Below are 19,058 nucleotides of genomic sequence, written 5' to 3' on the forward strand. Positions count from 1 at the left end.
CTGCAGTCCTCTGCAGGCAGATTCTTAACCCACTGGACCATGGTGGGGCCTCCTAAAAACTGAAATTTTAGGTTGAAGACAACAGCTTTCTTTTCATCTAAGAGTCTGCTTTTTGAAAAAGAAATGAGGAAAATTCCCTTATTTGAATGTCAAAAAATTTTATAACGTCTCCCATTGCAGATAATTATTTATTAAGGGAGCGGAATAACAATTTGGATTGTCCCAAAGAATGGACAATTCCATTTGCATCATTTATTTTCATCTGGTGGAATGTTTTTATATTTAACACTGACTTCTCTCTTCCTACACATTTCCTGAGCAGTGGAGGGTAAATCTCTCTCAAAAGCATAAGCCTTTTCCTCGGATCTATTTCTTAATCAGGAACTAGCACGGCAGTCATTTCAAGTCATAATGATGCTTGCTAGGTGTCCAGGGCGCAGGTGTGTGCAGACCTGGGCCTTACGGTGCATCTGTAAAGACAGAAGTGCCAGCCACTGGCCATTCCTCACTCACCGCGAGGGCTGTGAGTGGCGGGCGCGGACCCCGGCCAGTGAAAGCCCAGGCAAAGCTCCCAAGTGCCCCGACTCCCATCCAGTCACTGAAAAGAATCGGTAATGCTCTAATTGATACCCAACATCTCGAGGCCATCTCCATGACAATCTGACTCCCCTCGCTCTCCAGGAAGAAATTAGGTGACAGCGTATGTCTTAACCAGGGGACACTGGAATCACGTGGGCATCTTGGGTGACTCAGGGCTCCCTCCTCGGAAAGGGCAGCGCCCCCCCACAAGGGTCGCACCGGCAGGCGAATGCTGCTTCAGCTCTGGGGTGAAAATCGTCATTATCTCAACAACGAGCTTAGTGCATCACAACAGGAAGCGACATCACCAAAGACTCCAGGACGTGAAACTCCCCGGAAAAGCCTCAGCATAGAAAACAGACTTCTAAGGATGCTGAAGCAACAATGCAGTATTTGTGACTCTGCTCCCTCATGGTCCAGGGTTGCGCTGGCCACAGCAGGTCACATGGTTCCCTCTCAGCCTCACCGAGCCTGGGGGTGGGGCCTGCTAGCCCTTGGTCCCCCTGAGGGGGTGGGGCTGGGTGGGACCCTGGTCCCCTAGGAGGCTCTCACCTCCCTCTCTCATCTCCACCGACAGTCCACTGCCACCGCCGAGGAAACCAAGATGATAAATTCTCAAAGATGAAAATTAATCACAGAACATAAACCACAAAGAACACAAAGCTACGAATGGAACCCTCTGGTTTTTTTAGCACCAAATCCAAAATAACACCACTGCTGTAACTACTGCATCGTGGCTTCGGTAAAGAACCTGCTCTCCTTTCACAGGAGGAGCAGCGGGTTATAATCTATGGTCAGCCCCTTAACCACGTTCTTTCCTTGTAGGAGGGAGTGGGATGAGCTGGGCGTTTGGGGTTGGTAGGTGAAACTCGATATTTAGAATGGATAAGCAATGGGGTCCCGCTGTACAGCACAGGGAACTCTGTCCAGTCTCTTGGGAGAGACCGTGATGGAAGATACAGCGTGAGAAAAGGATGCACGTAGGTTGACTGGGTCACTATGCTGTACAGCAGAAATTGGCACAACGCTGTAAGTCGCTATACTTTAACTAAAAAAAAACTTGAAAAAAAAGATTCTCATAAAGAAACCCAGTAGAGTAACTGGTGGCTGTTGACGACAATCCGCATACGACAGTGATTTTTTTTTTAGCTTCTCTTAGATTTTGCCCAAACCAACCAACAAAGCTTTCAGAAGGCAGAAACATTCGGGAGGTACTCTCTAGAAAGAGTGAGTTAAGACCAGAATCATCAGATGTGTTACCTATTCAGTGAGATTCACTTCCAGCTAAGGGGACCAGGGTGGACTCCGTGTCCCCAGGAATGTCCCGGCAGGATTTGCAAGGCCGTGAGAACACTTTGCACGATACTTTAATGATGCATACATGTCACTGTGCACTTGTGCCAACTCCTAGACTCTGTAGACCCAGAAGGAGCCGTCATAGAAGCCGCGGACTCTGGGCGATGGTGTGTGTAGGCCCATCGGTTCTGACAGGTGCAGCACCCGGAGGGGGAGGGGCAGAATGGGGAGGGGTGGGGGAAGGGCAAGGAGTAGGTGGGAAAGACCACGGCTTTCTCTCAATTTCTCTGTGAACCTAAAACTGCTCGGAAAAATAAGGTCTTTTAAAATACAATAAAAAAGTGACCGTGTACATCAAACTAAACCACACCTGACAGTGAGCCTGTTCTTTAGAGGACAGTCTTCTTCTGGCAGATGTCCCCGCATCAAAACCGCCCTTTCCAGCTCCGCCCTCAGGCACCAGCGCTGGAGCGGGGGCAGCTCCCGCACCCCTGGGGCTTGGAGCGCACAGGCGTAGAGAGCTTGCTGAAGCTACAGGCCAATCACACACCTGCTTTCTCGACGAGGGCCGTGGCCACCACTTTGATGGGCAGGTGACAGAGGTGCGATCAGGGCTGGACTCACTCACACCCTCCTTCCCTTTCACCTCAGAACAGGTGAGCTCTCTCCAGAGGGGCCATGCGGGCCATACCTCTGCCAGGAGAGCCCTGAGCTGTTTCTTGAGGTCCAGGACCTGCAAGGCCAGGCACAGCTGTCAACTTGGCTGTTGTAAAGGGGATATGGCCGCCACAGAGGCAGAATCGCAGGACTGAATGTTGAGAGATGCCCTCTCTTTCGTGAAGGAAACGCTTGCTTTCCCCTGTCCTGGGCCCACTGGACGTGTGTGCCAACTGGACGCGAGTTAATTGACCACATCAGAATGATGCAGCCCTGACGCTGGAATGCCTGACACGGTTTCTGGAGGGCCCCAATTAGAGTGATGGGATCGGTGGCCTCCTTCCAGCGCCCTGGGCAGGGCTGGCTGCACCCTTCCTTAAGAGAGTCCCAGTCTCTCGAGGCAACAGAAACCAAAGAGAAATACACAGATGGGTCCTAAGCAAACTCACAAGCCTGTGTACAGCAAAGGAAACCATAAACCCAACGAAAAGACAACCTGCGGAGCTGGGAGAAAGTCTTTGCAAACGATGGTCCCAACAAGGGCTTAACGTCCAAGATATGCAAACAGCCCTTCCAACCCAATAACCAAAAACCCCCAAACAGCCCAGTTAAAAAATGGGCAGAAAACCTAAGTAGACATTTCTCCCAAGAAGGCATCTATATGAACAACAGGCACATGAAAAATGCTTAACCTCACTAATCATCACAGAAAAAAATGTAAATCGAAACCACAAGGACGTACCACCTCACACCGGTCAGGGGCCATCATTACAAAGTTCGAAAATAACCAACTCTAGAGAGGGTGTGGAGAAAAGGGAGCCCTCCTACCCTGCGGCTGGGAGTGTCCACTGATGCAGCCTATGGAAGACAGAGTGGAGGTTCCTTAAAAACTGAAAATAGAACTACCATATGATCCTGCCATCCCACTCCTGGCATCTATCTGGACAAAACTCTAATTGGAAAAGATACGTGTACCCAGTGTTCACAGCAGCACTGTTCACAGGAGTCACGACGTGGGCACAACTTAAATGTCCATCGACAGATGAAGGGATGAGGACGGTGTGGTATTTAGACAACGAACAAGTACTCGGCCATGAAGAACAAAATAATGCCATTGGCAGCCACATGGATGGACCTAGAGATCCGCATCCTAAGTGAGGTCAGACAGAGACAAATATCGTATCACTTAAATGTGGAATCTAAAATGCGGCACAGATTTACTAAACAGAAACAGACTCATGGGCATAGAGAACAGGATTGGGTGGGTTGGGAGCTTGGGATCAGCAGGTGCAAACTAGTATGTACGGGATGGACAAACGACAAGGTCCTACTGTGCACAGGGAACCACGTGCCGTCTATTCTGACATGAACCACAGCGGAAAAGAATGTGAGAAATGCACGTATGTCTGAGTCACTTTGCTGAAGAGCAGAAATGAATCAACATTGTAAATCAACTATATTTTAATAAAATCATTTAAAAATAAACAAAGTCCTAGGACCCATGCCCCCATGTCTCATCCCCCTAAGAAGAGACGGGGATTTTACCTGTGTTTCTAAACCCAAAGTGAAGTTAAGAGAGAAAGCGTGAGAGAAAGAACCTCACTGTGATACGGAGCATGGGCTCACCAGACCCCAAGTACTAGTGTGTTTTCTCTGTAAGAATCTTTCCTGTTTGGCAATCACGTAGTTAAGGGGCTGACTGTAAATTATAGACGACTTGCGTATCCTGAGAAAAGCTGGGGATGCTCTCTAATAAATGGGAGAGAGAAGTCGCATCGGTGAACGAGGAGCAGATCCAGTTTCAGCGACGGCGAGGAGGGTGACGTTGGGCTGCTCTTCTATTATTAAAGCGCAGGACATGTAAAACCAATTCCCAAAGCAAGAAGCTGCAGTGTCAGCAAGTTAGCACACGGCGCGCCGCTGAGGGAGCCCACAGGCTGATGCAGGAAACCCTGGCGGAGGGATTTGTATTTCTACTGAGGAAAGAGTAAAGTACTTTAATACTTCATCTCTACAGCTGTAGCTATAGCTGCCTTACAAGCTGGCACAGTGCAAGCTTCTCCTTTGGGAGAAAAAAAAAAAAAACCTTAAAGATACATTTGGAAGAATGTGTTCAGTATGAAAACGTTTCTCAAAGAAATATTTTTAATTTTCAAGCGGGCATTTTCTCTCTCCTCATGCCTTTGTTTTTTCCTATTTGGCCGTGCGCACCACGTGTGGAAGTTCCCAGGCTTGGGATCGAGCCTGAGCCACAGCAGCAACCAGAGGCACAGCAGTGACAATGCTGGATCCTCAACTTGCTGAGTTACAAGGGAACTCTTCTCCTCATGCAACTGTAGGGGGTGACTTTTGCTTTTTGCTTTTTTTTTTTTTTAGGGCCGCACCCGTGGCATATGGAGGTTCCCAGGCTAGGGGTCTAATTGGAGCTGTAGCCGCCAGCCTACACCACAGCCAGGGTAACACCAGATCCGAGCTGTGTCCGCAACCTATACCACAGCGCATGGCAATGCCAGATCCTTAACCCACTGAGCGTGGCCAGGGATCAAACCTGCAACCTCATGGTTCCTAGTCGGATTCATTTCCGCTGCGCCACGATGGGAACTCCTCCTCATGCAAAGGTAAAAGCAGACTTTCATGTTATTTAAGACGTGACCCATACGACCACTTTCTTAAAAACCAGGTAACTAGTGGACAGACGTCACACTGTTTCCCAGCGTATACTTACAAACTCAAGTTGTACATTAAACACGACCATTTTTATGTGTTATCCACACCGCAATGAAGTGGTTTTTTTTTTAAATGTAGACATTGAGCTAAAAATACAAGAATAGCGAGTGAACCATAATACATTCACTGATAAGATTACATGCACCTATTGAAGTAGCTTGTAAACCTGTGACAATATGGCGTGTTTCTCAGTTCAGGTGGGAGAAGCATCCTTAGAAGAAAGACCACTCTGTAAAACAAGGAAACACAGACACTCCGGGAACCTGAATGTCTTTGCTCTGATCCCTCTCGCAGGAGCTACGGGCTTCTATGGAAGCCTTAGCAGGGATCCAGTGTCAGGCTCAACTTCTGGCTTTGAGCCCTTCTGCTGGGGAGGCGGGGAGGGCTGCTGCACGGAGGCCCCCACGGAGGAGCCAACTGGGTGTTTCCTGTGGCACCACTTCGGGAAAAGCTGTTTGGCATCATCTCATACAGCTGAAGATGTGGCATTCCGTGACTCCACAGCTCCCATCCTAGGCAAATACTGAGGCCTGGAGCAATGGTCCTCAAATCCTGTTCACGGAGCCCATACAATGATTTTATTTTATTTGTCTTGTTTTGTTTGGTTTTGTTTTTAGGGCCGCACCCACGGCATATGGAAGTTCCCAGGCTAGGGGGTGAATCTGAGCTGCAGCTGCCGGCCTGCACCACAGCCACAGCCACACAGGGATCTGAGCCCCATTTGCGACCTCTGCCGCAGCTTGGCCCACACTGGATCCTTAATCCACCGAGCGAGGCCAGGGGTTGAATCCGCGTCCTCATGGACACTGTGTTGGATTCTTAACCCACTGAGTCATGACGGAAACTCCCGGCCATAAAATAATTTTAAAAACCAATGTATTGCTTTGCCCAGTAAATCATTACCTGGAATTTTCATGTTAAAATTTAAATCATTGCAAAGGATGTAATTTCAGGTAGACTCAGAATACCAGTATTTTAACATTAAACGGTTATGGCATTGTTTTCAATGTATCCACGAGAAAAAAAAACCCAGAATGACGTGATTTGCACTCTTACCACTATTATCACCTGTTTTCAACATACTCTTCGGTTTTGAAGATTTAAATATTTTATCTCATTTTTCATCTTCCTTGATTTCCTAGAAATATGACTCTCATTCATTTCTGCCTCAGAAATAAACAAAAATGTTTTCATGCTTGAATGTTTTACAATTGATCACATATCATATTCTCTACGATATAATGTGTAAACGTTTAAAATTGTTTCCTATGATTTTGTTAATCATTTATATTATAGATTGAGTAAGGAACAGCAGGACAAAACTGATCAAACAATATAATTAGGATTCATTGTGAGAAATAGCAAACGTAAACATTAGAAACTCTATCGCCCCGACTCTGGTGGCGGCCACCCACACGGAGCTGCCTGTGAGCCTGAGACCCCCAGACCCCTTCCTTCTGAGCCCACCTGCAGCAGGAGCGAGCGGTGCCCCCCTCAGGCTGAGGCTGACCAGGGCGGCCCGGCCAACAGGCAGCAGGCCTGGTGGGACATCCCAGGCTGGCACGCGGTCTCACCCACCCCTGGGTTCTCGTGGATCTGCCCACCTGCCGTTGACCACGCTCCTCTTCTCCAGCCCGCTGGGCAGCACCACGGTGATGGCCAGCACCCCGCCGCCCAGGGCCTCCTTCACGGCGAGCAGGCTCTGCGGGGGCCCGGGCGACGCGTCGCAGTGAGGTCTCCGGCCGCTGTGCGCGGTCGGGGTGGCGGGCTTTCCAGGGGGCGGGGGGGCACGAGCCTTCATCTTCCTCCTTGAAAGTGAGAACAGAAGAACTGAGAGAGGTGACAACGCCCCTGTCCACACCCGGCACACCCAGCAGCTTCTCAGGCCGGTCCCCCAGTCGTCCAGCCTCACGAGGGCTCATTTCGGACATTTTAACACATTTTAAGGTTTTATTTTTTTTTCTTTTTACGGCCACACCTGTGGCATATGGAAGTGCCCAGATTAGGGATCAAATCAGAGCTGCAGCGGCCGGCCTGCCCCACAGCGACAGCAACACTGCATCCAAGCCACATCTGTGACCTATGCTGCAGCTGTGGCAACACCAGAGCCTCAGCTTAGGATCCACTGAGCAAAGCCAGGGATCAAACCCTCATCCTCACGGTGACAACGTCAAGTCCTTAACTCTCTAAACCACAAAGGGAATCCTGCAGGAGCTTTCATTTTATTTTAAAATTTTTTTAATTATTTTTTAAAAAATCTTTTTAGGGCTGCCCTTGCAGCATATGGAGGTTCCCAGGCCAGGGCTCAAATCAGAGCTGCAGCCACAGGCCTACACCGCAGCCACAGTGACACCAGATCCGAGCCGTGTCTGTGATCTACACCAAAGCTCAAGGCAACACCGGATCCTTAACCCCAGGGATTGAACCTGTGTCCTCATGGATACGAGTCAGATTCATTTCTGCGGAGCCACGAAGGGAACTCCTTGTACGAACTTTTGAAAATCAACAAATCCCCACAGGGACCTACTGTAGAGCACAGGGGACAATGTCTCGTAATAGCCTGTGACGGGGAAGAATCTGAAGAAGAATTCACACACACACACATACGTGTACAAATGTACATGTACATATATACACACACACACACAATTGAGTCGCTTTGCTAAACGCCCGAAACGAACACAACATTGTGCATTGACTGTACTTCAGTACAAAGCACCCGCATGTGGGAGCTCTTCAGCACTAAGAGAAAAGGGACAACTAAGACAAGGGGAGGGCGGAGTTTGGAAAATAAGGGTCTGTGCAAACAGCAGCCTAAAATGTGTTCCGCACCGGGAAGTGGCTGGTGAAGCAGAACTGGCTGAGACCCGTCCTTTCCGAGTCATCGGGTCGGTCGCAAATCACAGCCAATTAAAGAAAGGCCCCCGATGGTCGAGGGTGGGGCCAGGGCCAGCTGAGGACCTGCAGTCCACTGTCGACGGTGCTGAGGCTGTGCTGGGCCCACGTCAAATGTCCTGAACTGGCCAGTGAGTCCGTCAGACCAGCACCCATAGACACGGGCACTGTGGAGGGGGGTGGCCATCGGGTGGTGTGAAAAGCTCCAGAACACACTGAGTGGAAGAGAAGGCGGCTACTGAGGGACTGGTCCCTGCAGCCAGCGCTGCAGTGGGGGCAAGAGGTGAGGAGGGGGGCAGAAGAGATGCCCTCCCCTGAGACTTCCTCTAATAAACCGTGTCCTCAACCAGCCAGAGTCAGCCGGGGGTGCTGCTTCCATCTGCCGCTTGCTCCCCCTGCCGCCTGCCGCCACCCAGGCCCTCTTCCCAAACATCTGCACAAAGCAGGCTCTTCCTGCAACGCAGCCTCCGGCTGCCCAGTGCTGCGGAGAGGCCTGCACTCCGCAGACACGTGCGGCCATGGGGCCATGCATCTCGTGCCTCACTCCGCACACGTGTGACCGCAGGGCCGTGCGTCTCACACTTCACTCTGCAGCCCGCAGGGCTGCTGCCTGTGGACTGCATGGACACCCACTGGGTGCATGCATAAGTGTCTACACTGCCTGTGTGGGGTAGCTGACACCGAAACAACTGGGACACTTCACGCCAACAAAACGAATTTCTGGCTCTTGAAAAAAATAAAAGTGAAACATCTGATTGGACCCTGAACACCTTCACAGCAAAATCCAGCTGTGCGCATCCATCCAGACCCCCTGACTCAAGGCCATCACACCTCCGTCCCCCTTTGAGCTGTCACGACATCCAGCTCAAAGCACAGCACACTGGGGCCTGACAACCAGGACTCTCCACCGGCCTCAGTCCCGACTCCTCTGCGCTCGCCCCCACTTGGCTGGTAGCAGGACACGGGTCTCTGATCCTCGAATCCCACGAACCACGGCCCTTGCCTTTGCCTCAGCATCTGCCTTGGAGGCTTTGCGCCCTTGAAGACACAGCTCAAAACCATGTCCCCCGAGAATCTTCTAGGGGCTCCTGACCTCCACGCATACGGCTGAGCTCGGCTCCCTCCTGGCAGGCAGAAGCACCTGGGAAGCTTAAAAAGTGTTCATGTCCCAATACGAACCCAACCACCTGGAGTCTCTGAGAGCTGGTGTATTATACCACCAATCTCAACATCTCTTTAGAAAGCGGCTCCATTAAAATGCCATGTGGTTTTAGCTCTGATTTTGTATCACTGGATGAAAGTAACTGCTAGAAAAACATAGAGTTAATATACATGTTAATAACTTGGTATGTTTTTATTTTACAGAATAACATTTGCACATCTTCCGGAGTGCACATGGAAAATTCTCACGGCAAAGGTGATGCCTGGGGTGCCTATGGATTCAAGGACCACCCTCAGAAGCTCTGTGTGTGTCCACATGAGCAGGGACCACAGCTGGGGAGGCCGCTCGATGCCAGCCACCAGCCTGAGAGCCGGACGCAGATGTCCCACCTCCACTGTGACTGACTGCCCACTTATCTCACAGCCCCAGAAGGCGGCAGGTGCAGCGGGAGGGGCGTCTGGACTCTAGTATTCAGCAGCACACTGCTCGTCAGAGTGGTAGGTACTTAAACACACTTATTGATGACGCCGGCAATGGTGACATTACAAACAGTTTGGCCACAAGGAACAGAGCAGCCTTAACAAATTTTGCGGTGACAATGGAAGAAGCTGCACGGACTGTGGCTCTGGGGTGTCCACCTCCAGAGGAGGCCTCGAGCCGTCCTCAGGTGGTAGCTTTTAGTAGGTGGGGGGGGGGGGAGGCAGGAAAAAATACGTAACGCACATTGTTGACGAAGACGTAAACCGGAATTTGCGGGCTGACAGTACGGCCAGACAGGGCGGCAGGTGCGTGGCTTTTCCACACACACTTGGTCTCATTTGAGCCCCATCGTCTAAGGGATGAAACCTGTTGCTCTCATTTTGCAGCTGAGGGAACTGTGCCCAGATGGGTTCTCGATAAATACGTGTCCCACAAATATTTGGGGAGTGCCTAAATGATTTTTTCAAGGTCATCAAGAAAGAGGACAGGACCAGAGGGGGCTTTCGTGTCCGATTTGTGGGGAGGAGGGGCCCAGCTGGGAGAAGGCCCGAGTGGGGACCCTGACAAGGGGCTGGATGATCCCACAGCCTGGGGGTCTCTGAGGACAAGTGAGACAATGGGGGCGGCGTCTGGGGAAATGTCAGCTGGAGAAGGGAGGCTGGGGGCACAGAAATAGCTCCGGGTCCCCAGGGCGAGGGGAGAGTGGATGCCCGGACAGAGATGCCTTGGTGGAGACTGAGGGTCTCGGGGTGGGAGGACACTGATGTCACTTGACTCTAGCATGAGGCTCCATGAAAGCCAACAGAGGACACATCCCTGGCGACACCCACCAATTGGCTGTCAATGGGTCAAGTGTGGGTTGAGTTTGACATGACGGTGACACTCCTGGTGCACGTGGAGTGAGTGTGGGCAGAGGGAAAGGAGCAACTCGACAGAGGGACAGAAGGCATCTCTCAGGATGCCCTGAAAGCCTGGCTCTCAGACCAGGCGCCTCTGTGGTCCTGGGGAATGCTGTGACCACAGGGTCTTGGGAGTGATGGGACCACGTGGTCTTGGGAGTGATGGGCTGACAGCACTGGTGGGGACAGGGTGAACCTGGTTCTGGCCCAAACCTGGCTGCTTCCTGGTTGAAGGGTGGCAGATGCACCCCGGCCCTCCATTTCCTCTCAATCTGGTGTGACTGCCCCCCCGGCCCCACCCGCTCTGAGGCCACACCTGGATGCAGCAGGAAAGAGCATCTCTTAGGGGTCCTGCGTGTCCATCCAGATCTGAGTTAGCTCAGGTGAGTCTTTCCTTCCCGACTCGGTTTCCAGGTTGGTGAGACTAGGGGCCGGATGGTAGGGTGTTTCTAGTCCTAATAACTCATAAAAAATAGAAACTCGAGCTATCACCATTATTTTCTGTCAAATTAAGCTGTCGTTCGGGGGAGGATGGTCACCACGGAAAAAAAAAAAAAAAAAAAAAAAAAAAAAGAAAACCCTACAGAAAATAACAAGTGTTGGTGAGGATGTAGGAAATTAGAAGCCCTGTGCACTGCCGGTGGGACTGTAAACTGGGGCAGCCACTAACAGAAACAGCATAGAGGAGTCTCACAAAATTAAAAGCAGAATTAACGTATGATGCAGCAATTTCACTTCTGGGTATATATCCAAAGGAGTTGAGAGCAAAGACTTGAAAAGATATTTTTACACCCATGTTCAGAGCAGCATTATTCACGACAGGCAAAAGGTAGAAGCAACTCCAGTCTATCAACAGGTGCAACGAGAGATTCTCACACCAAGTGAAGTAAGCCAGACAGAGAAAGACAAGTATCATAGGATATCACTCATAGGTGGAATCTAAAATGGGGCACAAATGAACCTGTCTACGAGACAGAAACAGACTCACAGACACAGAAAACAGACTTGCGGCTGCCAAGGGGGAGGGGGAGGGAGCGGGTTGGCCGGGGAGTTTGGGGTTGGTAGATGCAAACTATGACATTTACAATGGATGGGCAATGAGGTCCTGCTGTATGGCACAGGGCACTGTGTAGGGTCTCTTGGGATAGACTGCGCTGGAAGATAGTGTGAGAAAAAGAATGTATATACACACACGTGTGTGTGTGTGTGTGTGTGTGTCTGGGTGGCTATGCTGTACCGCAGAAACTGACATGACACTGTAAATGAACCATAATTTAAAAAATGTGAAAAAAGAGTCTTATCAACAGATGAAGGGGTAAACTGTGGCGAATACACATTGTGGACTATTATTCAGCTCAGAAAGGAAGGGGATTCTGACACAGGCTGAAAGGGGACGGGCCTCGAGGGCGCCTGCTTAGTGAATAAACCGGTCGTGGAAGGACACAGACCAACCGATTCCACCCACGTGAGGCACAGGGGCGGGGCAGCCAGCGTCACCGAGACAGAAAACAGCAGGGCGGCTGCCAGGGGCTGGGGAGGCGGGTGACGGGTAGTTTGCGGAGTAGGTGTAACAGAGATTTTGCTTGACAGAATCGCAGTTTGGTGAGCGGTTCCAGATGGAAAGCGCCCTGGAGGGACTGCGGGCCGTAGAGAATGTTCTTAACACCACGGAGCTGTGCCCTCCACAACGGTTCAAAGGCTAAATTTCATGTCATGCGATGTTGATCACGATGTCACCATAAATCACTGCGTCCTCACACAATTACACTTTCATTCTAGCGCTCTGACCAGCTCACACTTAGGAGTCTTACTGTCCGAGCTCCCTCCTCCTCTGGGGCTCCTTGGCCTCTGCCTCTCATGCCCCCCGCCCCCCACCCACCGCGAGAAGTTTCTGTGGCTGAGCATCCTGGGGGACGAGGTGCAGGACCTGATGGGGGCGGCTGATGACCCCCTAGGGAGAGGGAAGAGGTGAGAGAGCAGCCCTCAGGGGAGGGAGCCCAGGGGGCGCGGGTGGGCAGAGGGCCTTGAGGGAGGGGAGAATTACCAGGCCCCTCCACTGAACCCCCCTTGAGTTCCCCTCCCATCCAAGGAGCGCCCACAATACTTCAGGTGGGCTTGTGTTTTCAAGGGTATAACCGTGAGCCAGTTCAAGAGCAGAAGCTGCTCAGGTGCATGAACTGCCCCCCACCTCCAACCTGGAGGGCCCGCTGCTGACCTCTCCTCTCCCCCTCCCCAAGGTCCGTGCAGGGCCTGGGCACCTGGGCCGCAGGGAGTCTCGGAGGGCCCCGCAGAACGAGGCCACTTTCTGCCCAAGTCTGAGGACCTGAGAGGCTCTTGGGGGGCAGGGGTATGAGGACCTGAATAATCAACTCGCCTTTCCTCTGCTCCTCCAGGAAAGGAGCTGGGAGCGTCCTGGCAGAAAGGGCTCAGCAGATGAAAACAAATCATAACAAAAACATTTCTGGCATCTCCAAGCTCATCAATCTTTAAGCCATCGTGGGAAACATCTCCGGCATCTCAGAGGCCGCAGATCAGAGCTCCCCATGGCCCTGTCCTGAGACCAGCGCACCGTGACCACGTACATTTCAGGGCCATGCCTGCCAGCTCCCACATGAGCCCATCGGCGGGACGCTGCCAGCCGGTTTTCATGCCCAGGGCCCTTCAAGGTGGGGCGGGATGCAGAGATCTCCTCAGATGAGCCAAGAAGACTGGGCTGCCTGGGCTCCGCGAGCGCAAATCCCAGGGCGGGGTCCATGCGATGGATCCAACCCCAGCCCCCCAGGCCAGGGCGGCCCCCAGCAGACAGGAGGACCCGCCGAGAGGAGAGGAGAAAGGCCCCATGTCCCTCAGGTTCCCTTCACAGGGTCCACAGGGTGCTCGGCTCTCTGGGTTACTGTCCAGGACCAGTGGACGCAGGAGCCGCTGGTTATGCTGACACCAGCTTCCTCCAACGACAGGCCTGCAGAATCCCTGCCCAAGTGCCAGGCGGCGGCCAGGCAGGAAGCAGGGGAAAGCAGCTCCTGAACGGGAACTTCAGAGAGAAACCCGCGCCTGCTCCTAGGTCCCGTCCCGCCTGCCCTCGCGGCAGCTCCAGCTAAATGGGTCCGTTGATGCTGCAGGCAGAAGGGAGTCACCGTCTCTCCCAAGAGGCTTCCCAAGCAGGACGATTGCTTACTTCTGAAGAGCCAGAAAGTTACACACAAGCTGCCCTGGTTCTCAGGGCGACGTCACCCCCAGTGTCACCTCTCCTGCCAGCAGCTGGACGAGGCCTCTGCCCGGTCCTGGGGAGGGAGCAACCTGCAAGCTGTCAGGCCCTCTGGGTGAAAGTCAGCACAGGCGGCCGGACGGCAGGGCAAGTGCCCTGGCACGGGCCTCCCGGATCTGCCTCGGCCTGTGTGACTGCTGTCAGCCTCGCCTCCTCTGGAACCCACCTTGAGATTTAGAGTCGGAGAGGGGCCTGGGTTGCGCCTGGGCACGAGCCTTGAAGGGGGTGGTCCCAACCACAACCACTGAGCAGTTCTCTTCTGCAAGCGTGTCTCGGCTACAGAGGAGAGGCTCCTTTTCCAAGATACATTCGACTCTTTTCTCGGGAAATTCAGTAGAAGTTTAAACACATCCCAGGCCTGCGTGTGTGGAGCCCAGGTGAGCTCAGGGCATCAGAAGAAGCCGGGCCTTCTGCGGGCACCGACAATGCCCTTCTGTACAACCCTTTCAGAGAAAATGAAATTCCAGGAGAAAGCAGAACTGGACATCAGACCCCCAAGGCCGACACCAAAACTTGACCAAGTGTTAGAAATGACCGGGAAAATAGCATGGAAGCAGCCGGGGTGTGAAAGAATGGGTTTCACCACAATAGCTGAAGCAACCGTGTCCCCCAGGGGCAGGGGGCACACTGCCAGTGAGACTTGCCTTTCAGCTGGGACACAGAAAGAGCTGTTCCACAGCAAAAAACAAACAACCCAATCGAAATATGGGCAGAAGACCTAAATACCCATTTGTCCAAAGAAGACACATGGACGGCCGACAGGCACATGAAAAAATGCTCAACATCACTAATTCTTAGAAAATGCAAATCAAAACTACAATGAGGCACCACCTCACACCAGTCAGAATGGCCATCATTAATAAGTCCACAAATAACCAGTGCTGGAGGGGGTGTGGAGAAAAGGGAACCCTCTTGCACTGTTGGTGGGAATGTAAGCTGGTACAGCCACTATGGAGAACAATATGGAGGTACCTCAGAAAACTAAACATAGACCTACCATGCGACCCAGCAATCCTGCTCCTGGACATATAGCCAGACACAACTTTCATTCAAAAAGATACATGCACCCCTATGTTCACTGCAGCACTATTCACAATAGCCAAGACATGGAAACAACCTAAATGTCCACTGACATTTGAATGGATTAAGAAGATGTGTTACACATACACAATGGAATACTACTCAGCCATAAAAAAGAACAAAATAATGCCATTTGCAGCAACATGGATGCAACTAGAGATTTCCATACTAAGTGAAATAAGTCAGAAAGGGAAAGACAAATACTGTATGATATCACTTATATGTGGAATCTAAAATATTGCACAGATGAGCCTGTTTACAAAACGAAAACAGCCTCACAGACACGGAGAATAGACTTCTGATTGCCATGCCAGTGGGGGCAGGGAGGGAGTGGGATGGACAGGGAGTTTGGGGTTAGTAGATGCAAACTATTATATTTAGACTGGAGAAGCAATGAGGTCCCACTGTACAGGGAACTCTATCCAATCCAATCAATACAGGGAAAAGAATGTATGACTGGGTCACTTTGCTGTACAGCAGAAATTGACACAACATTGTAAATCAACTCCATTTTAATCAAGGGATTTTTAAAAACTAAAGAGCTGTTGCACAAGGTTCAGGTATCGGGATGGAAACCCACTTAGACAAAATCCCCTTCAACCGCATGGTTCCCATGAGCCCCCTCCCACCCCTCACCCCTCTGCCTCTGCCAGATTCTGCACTCAAGCCGAGATCTAAAATCACAGCTAGTGCCACATGCCCACTTATCTCCCCGGGACCTCCCTTCGTAGTTGTCCACGTGTCCCTGAGGATGCTCACCTCAAGTCCTGCCAGCTTTGGCCCCACCACTCACCCTAAACGTGCCCTCCACGTGCCTCCCTCTGATACCTTGGGTCGGCAAGCTCTCTTTCATTAAGGACTTTGCACATTCTGTTCCTTGCAGGAAATGCTGTTCCCTGTCCTCCCGACTCCCTTCCACCCCCGTGACTCACACTGGAAGGCGTGCTCCTCAGAACAAACGGCCTTTCCCTTCATCCCTAAGGCAGGCCCATAGAATGTTCTCCAACAGAGCATCTCAGCACTTGTTCTCCCAATCCATACCCACAGGGCTTTGACCAGACCATGGAGGACCAGCCACGACTCCACCAGGTCAGGGATCAAGTCTCCCTTCTTCCCGCCAGAGAAGGTAGCTCAGCAACGACTTGCTCTACAAGTGAGTGAGTGGGCCCCTCTGCTGGGATTCAGTCGCAGGGTGGCTGCCCACCTGCCTGAGCATCTATGAGCAGGTGAACGTCCAGAAACACAGGCCAGACACCCAAGGATTCAGAGCACTGCCGAGGTCAGCCTCATGACCTGGTACGTGCAGGTGACTCTCCCCGCTGAACAGACGGGATGACTGAGGAGCCAGCAGGTACGGATCACACTGCCCAGAGGTCCTCCTGGCCCCTTAGGCTCCCTCTGCTGGAAACAAGGAAACTCGGGTTATCTGACCAGCGATGCTGAACTTTCCAGGCTCTTTGCTGGGTGCTGGAGGATGGGCATTTTGCCGGGGGCAGCCGGGAGGAGATGGGGTGGGTCAGGAGGACCCTCTGGTGAAGGTTCCTGGCACAGTCTGCTCAGATGTGGGGTCTGGACAAGCCTGGTTTCTAAAAAAATTAGAGCCCCCAGGAACGTCAGCCAGTGCTCACGACCCCTCAGAGTTCACGTGAATCAACACCCTCATGAAACAGAGGGGGAGGCAGAGTCCCAGGGTGATGGGAGGCGTGTCCTCGGCTGAAGGCCGGGAGGTGGCTGAGCTGGGCCTGGGGCGGGGCCAGTCCCCGGGGCCCTCAGAGCCCTCAGGGTCAGGGGCCTTGGATGATGCCCACGATTTCTGCAGACCACGCGAGTGCGCGGCAGCCCGGAGGGACCTCTGTGATGCTGTCTCAGAGTCCAGCACCTCCCATGATCAGGGCACTAGTCCTTCCGAGACAAGGGTCCCTTCTAATCCAGGAGGAATGCGGATGCCCCTCTCCCCGCCCCTGGCCCATGCTTTTCTTACCGTCTCTGCCTTTAAAAACAAAACTCAGAACAAGAGAAACCATCAAGGGACGATCCAGATACACGCGTCCAGGAAACTCTCAAATTTAAAGGCCGTCTTCAAGCAGGGGCTTGAAGGAGAAACAGCATAAACACAGGAACACCAGTGACCCGGGATCCAGGGGAAATGGGCTTCCCATAGGAACCCTGATTTCAGGGCGACGCAGAGATACCGTCTTTCGGATGATGAAACAACACCCTTTCAGGGCTGCAAAGTATCTTCCAGCCCCGGACACACACTCGAGTCAGAAAGAAGTGAGTTCAGATCCGGCAAAGATACTGCCAGCTGTGTGCCCTCCAGCGGGTGACTGCACCTGGGCAAGTGCTAGAATTTGTCAGCCTCATTTCCCCAAGACCGAAGGCAGAATGATTCTGGGCTTGGGTGAAGATTGAATGAGATGAGCCATGAAGTTTCTTGCAAGGCACTGGTACACTGGTGGCAGGCAGTGACCGTAGCTGTTACAGTGGCTTGGACCACAATTAGCAGGTTTACACTTTGGGGCCAAAAGAAAGAAAAAAAAAAAAAAAGGCTCCTGTCTCTGTGAGGAGAAGCCAGCTCCTCCAGGCACCCAGAGAAAGCTCATGGGTGCCACGCATTCAAAACCAACGTCCTACTCACTGCAGAATTTCACCCTGTGTCCCGGAGCTGGAGAAGCTTCCGGTAATTCAACATGAAAAGATTAGCTTTCTCCATAGGGTTTTCCCAAAGTCGTACTGACAAAAGCACATCCATAATTCTCAGCAAACTCTAAACGCGGTGCTGTGTCCATGGGGACACTGATCGCTGAGCACACATCAGGTCAATACTCAGAGCAACATCTGAGAGCCGAATCCCACGGCTGTTACCCAAGTCCCAGAAGTTAAGAGCCTGTGTGTGTGGCTCACTTAGCCCAGGCAAAAGCTCAGCAGCGAGGAAGCTGAGCAGAGCAGCTCCAGCTCCACAGATCACATAAAACCAAGAGTTCCATTGCTGGCTTTGACACTGCTGCATTATTGGACATTACAGAAAAAGGACCTCTCCCACCAAAAACAGGCAGCGTTGACCTTTCTTATCAAGTGAAGGGAAAGAGATCAGAGGAGGAAACTTACTGGTTCCCAAACCATCTGGCGCTGTTTGCACGCATCCCAAGCGCTGCCTGCCCTGCCTGGAGCGCTGGCTTTGCCCCCTGACAAGGAGCGCTGGCTTTGCCCCCTGACTATCTTGCGGCTGGTGCAGTCCTGGGAGCTCAAGACAAGAGCCTGTCCCTGGAGTTTCCCTGGACGGGAAGGAGCTCGCAGGTGAAGCCGAGCTGTGAGAACACGCCCAGCCTGTGACTTATTAATAAAGGTGCCACCCGATGCAAGCCCGCGGTGGCGCCGCGCCTGCGGGGCTGAGACGCTCCCTGCTGTCTGCCCCACCAGGAACAAAATCACGATTCACCGAGGCTCACCTGCTCCAAGTCTCAAAGCTTCTAATCTGGAAAATGAACGAGAAGGAAGCGCTCTCTCTCCGGGAGAAAGAGCAGAGCTTGCCTTCAGCCACCCGCTTTTTTCTGACAAAGAGCACCCACTGCCCACAGTGTGGACCTCGCGCCCCTTCAACCGGGAGACACGTCAGACCCTCCCAAGCATTAGCTGAATTCGCCTAAAGCCACGCTTGCTGTCTCCCAGGCACAGTTTACCTTCTGTTCTTTGCTGGCGAGGATTTTCTTTTCTTCCTGCCCGGGGCTGTGTGATCAGAAGCTCACTGTTTTCCTCTCTGCCGTCATGTGGTCGGGAAAGCCATATTCGGTTCCGACCAAATATCACTGTCCCAGGGTGACAAACACACGGCAAACAGGTAACCTGGGGGGCAGACACGCCCACAACCCCGCAGAGCCCTCTGGGCTCAGCCAAGCCAAGGGCCCGAGGGTCCCAGGGAGGGTGCAGCAGGCCTGAGATGAAGGCACTGGGCGTCCAGGACAGCAGCGCCCCCTTCCGGACCCTACATGAGCAGCAGCATCACCTGAGCTTCCGGCTC

General features: G+C 52.3%; 1 protein-coding gene across 1 annotated transcript in view; it reads right to left on the reverse strand.

Annotated features, from left to right (window-relative positions):
• COBL (cordon-bleu WH2 repeat protein) overlaps window positions 1–19,058 on the reverse strand; it is a 204,729-nt gene that overhangs the window by 122,189 nt on the left and 63,482 nt on the right. The window contains 1 exon segment of the mRNA XM_021063931.1: window positions 6,864–7,067. Within this exon segment, the coding sequence (XP_020919590.1) occupies window positions 6,864–7,067 (204 nt within the window).

The sequence above is a fragment of the Sus scrofa genome, chromosome 9 (genome assembly GCF_000003025.6).
Source record: "Sus scrofa isolate TJ Tabasco breed Duroc chromosome 9, Sscrofa11.1, whole genome shotgun sequence".
In the NCBI taxonomy this organism is placed as follows: domain Eukaryota; kingdom Metazoa; phylum Chordata; class Mammalia; order Artiodactyla; family Suidae; genus Sus; species Sus scrofa.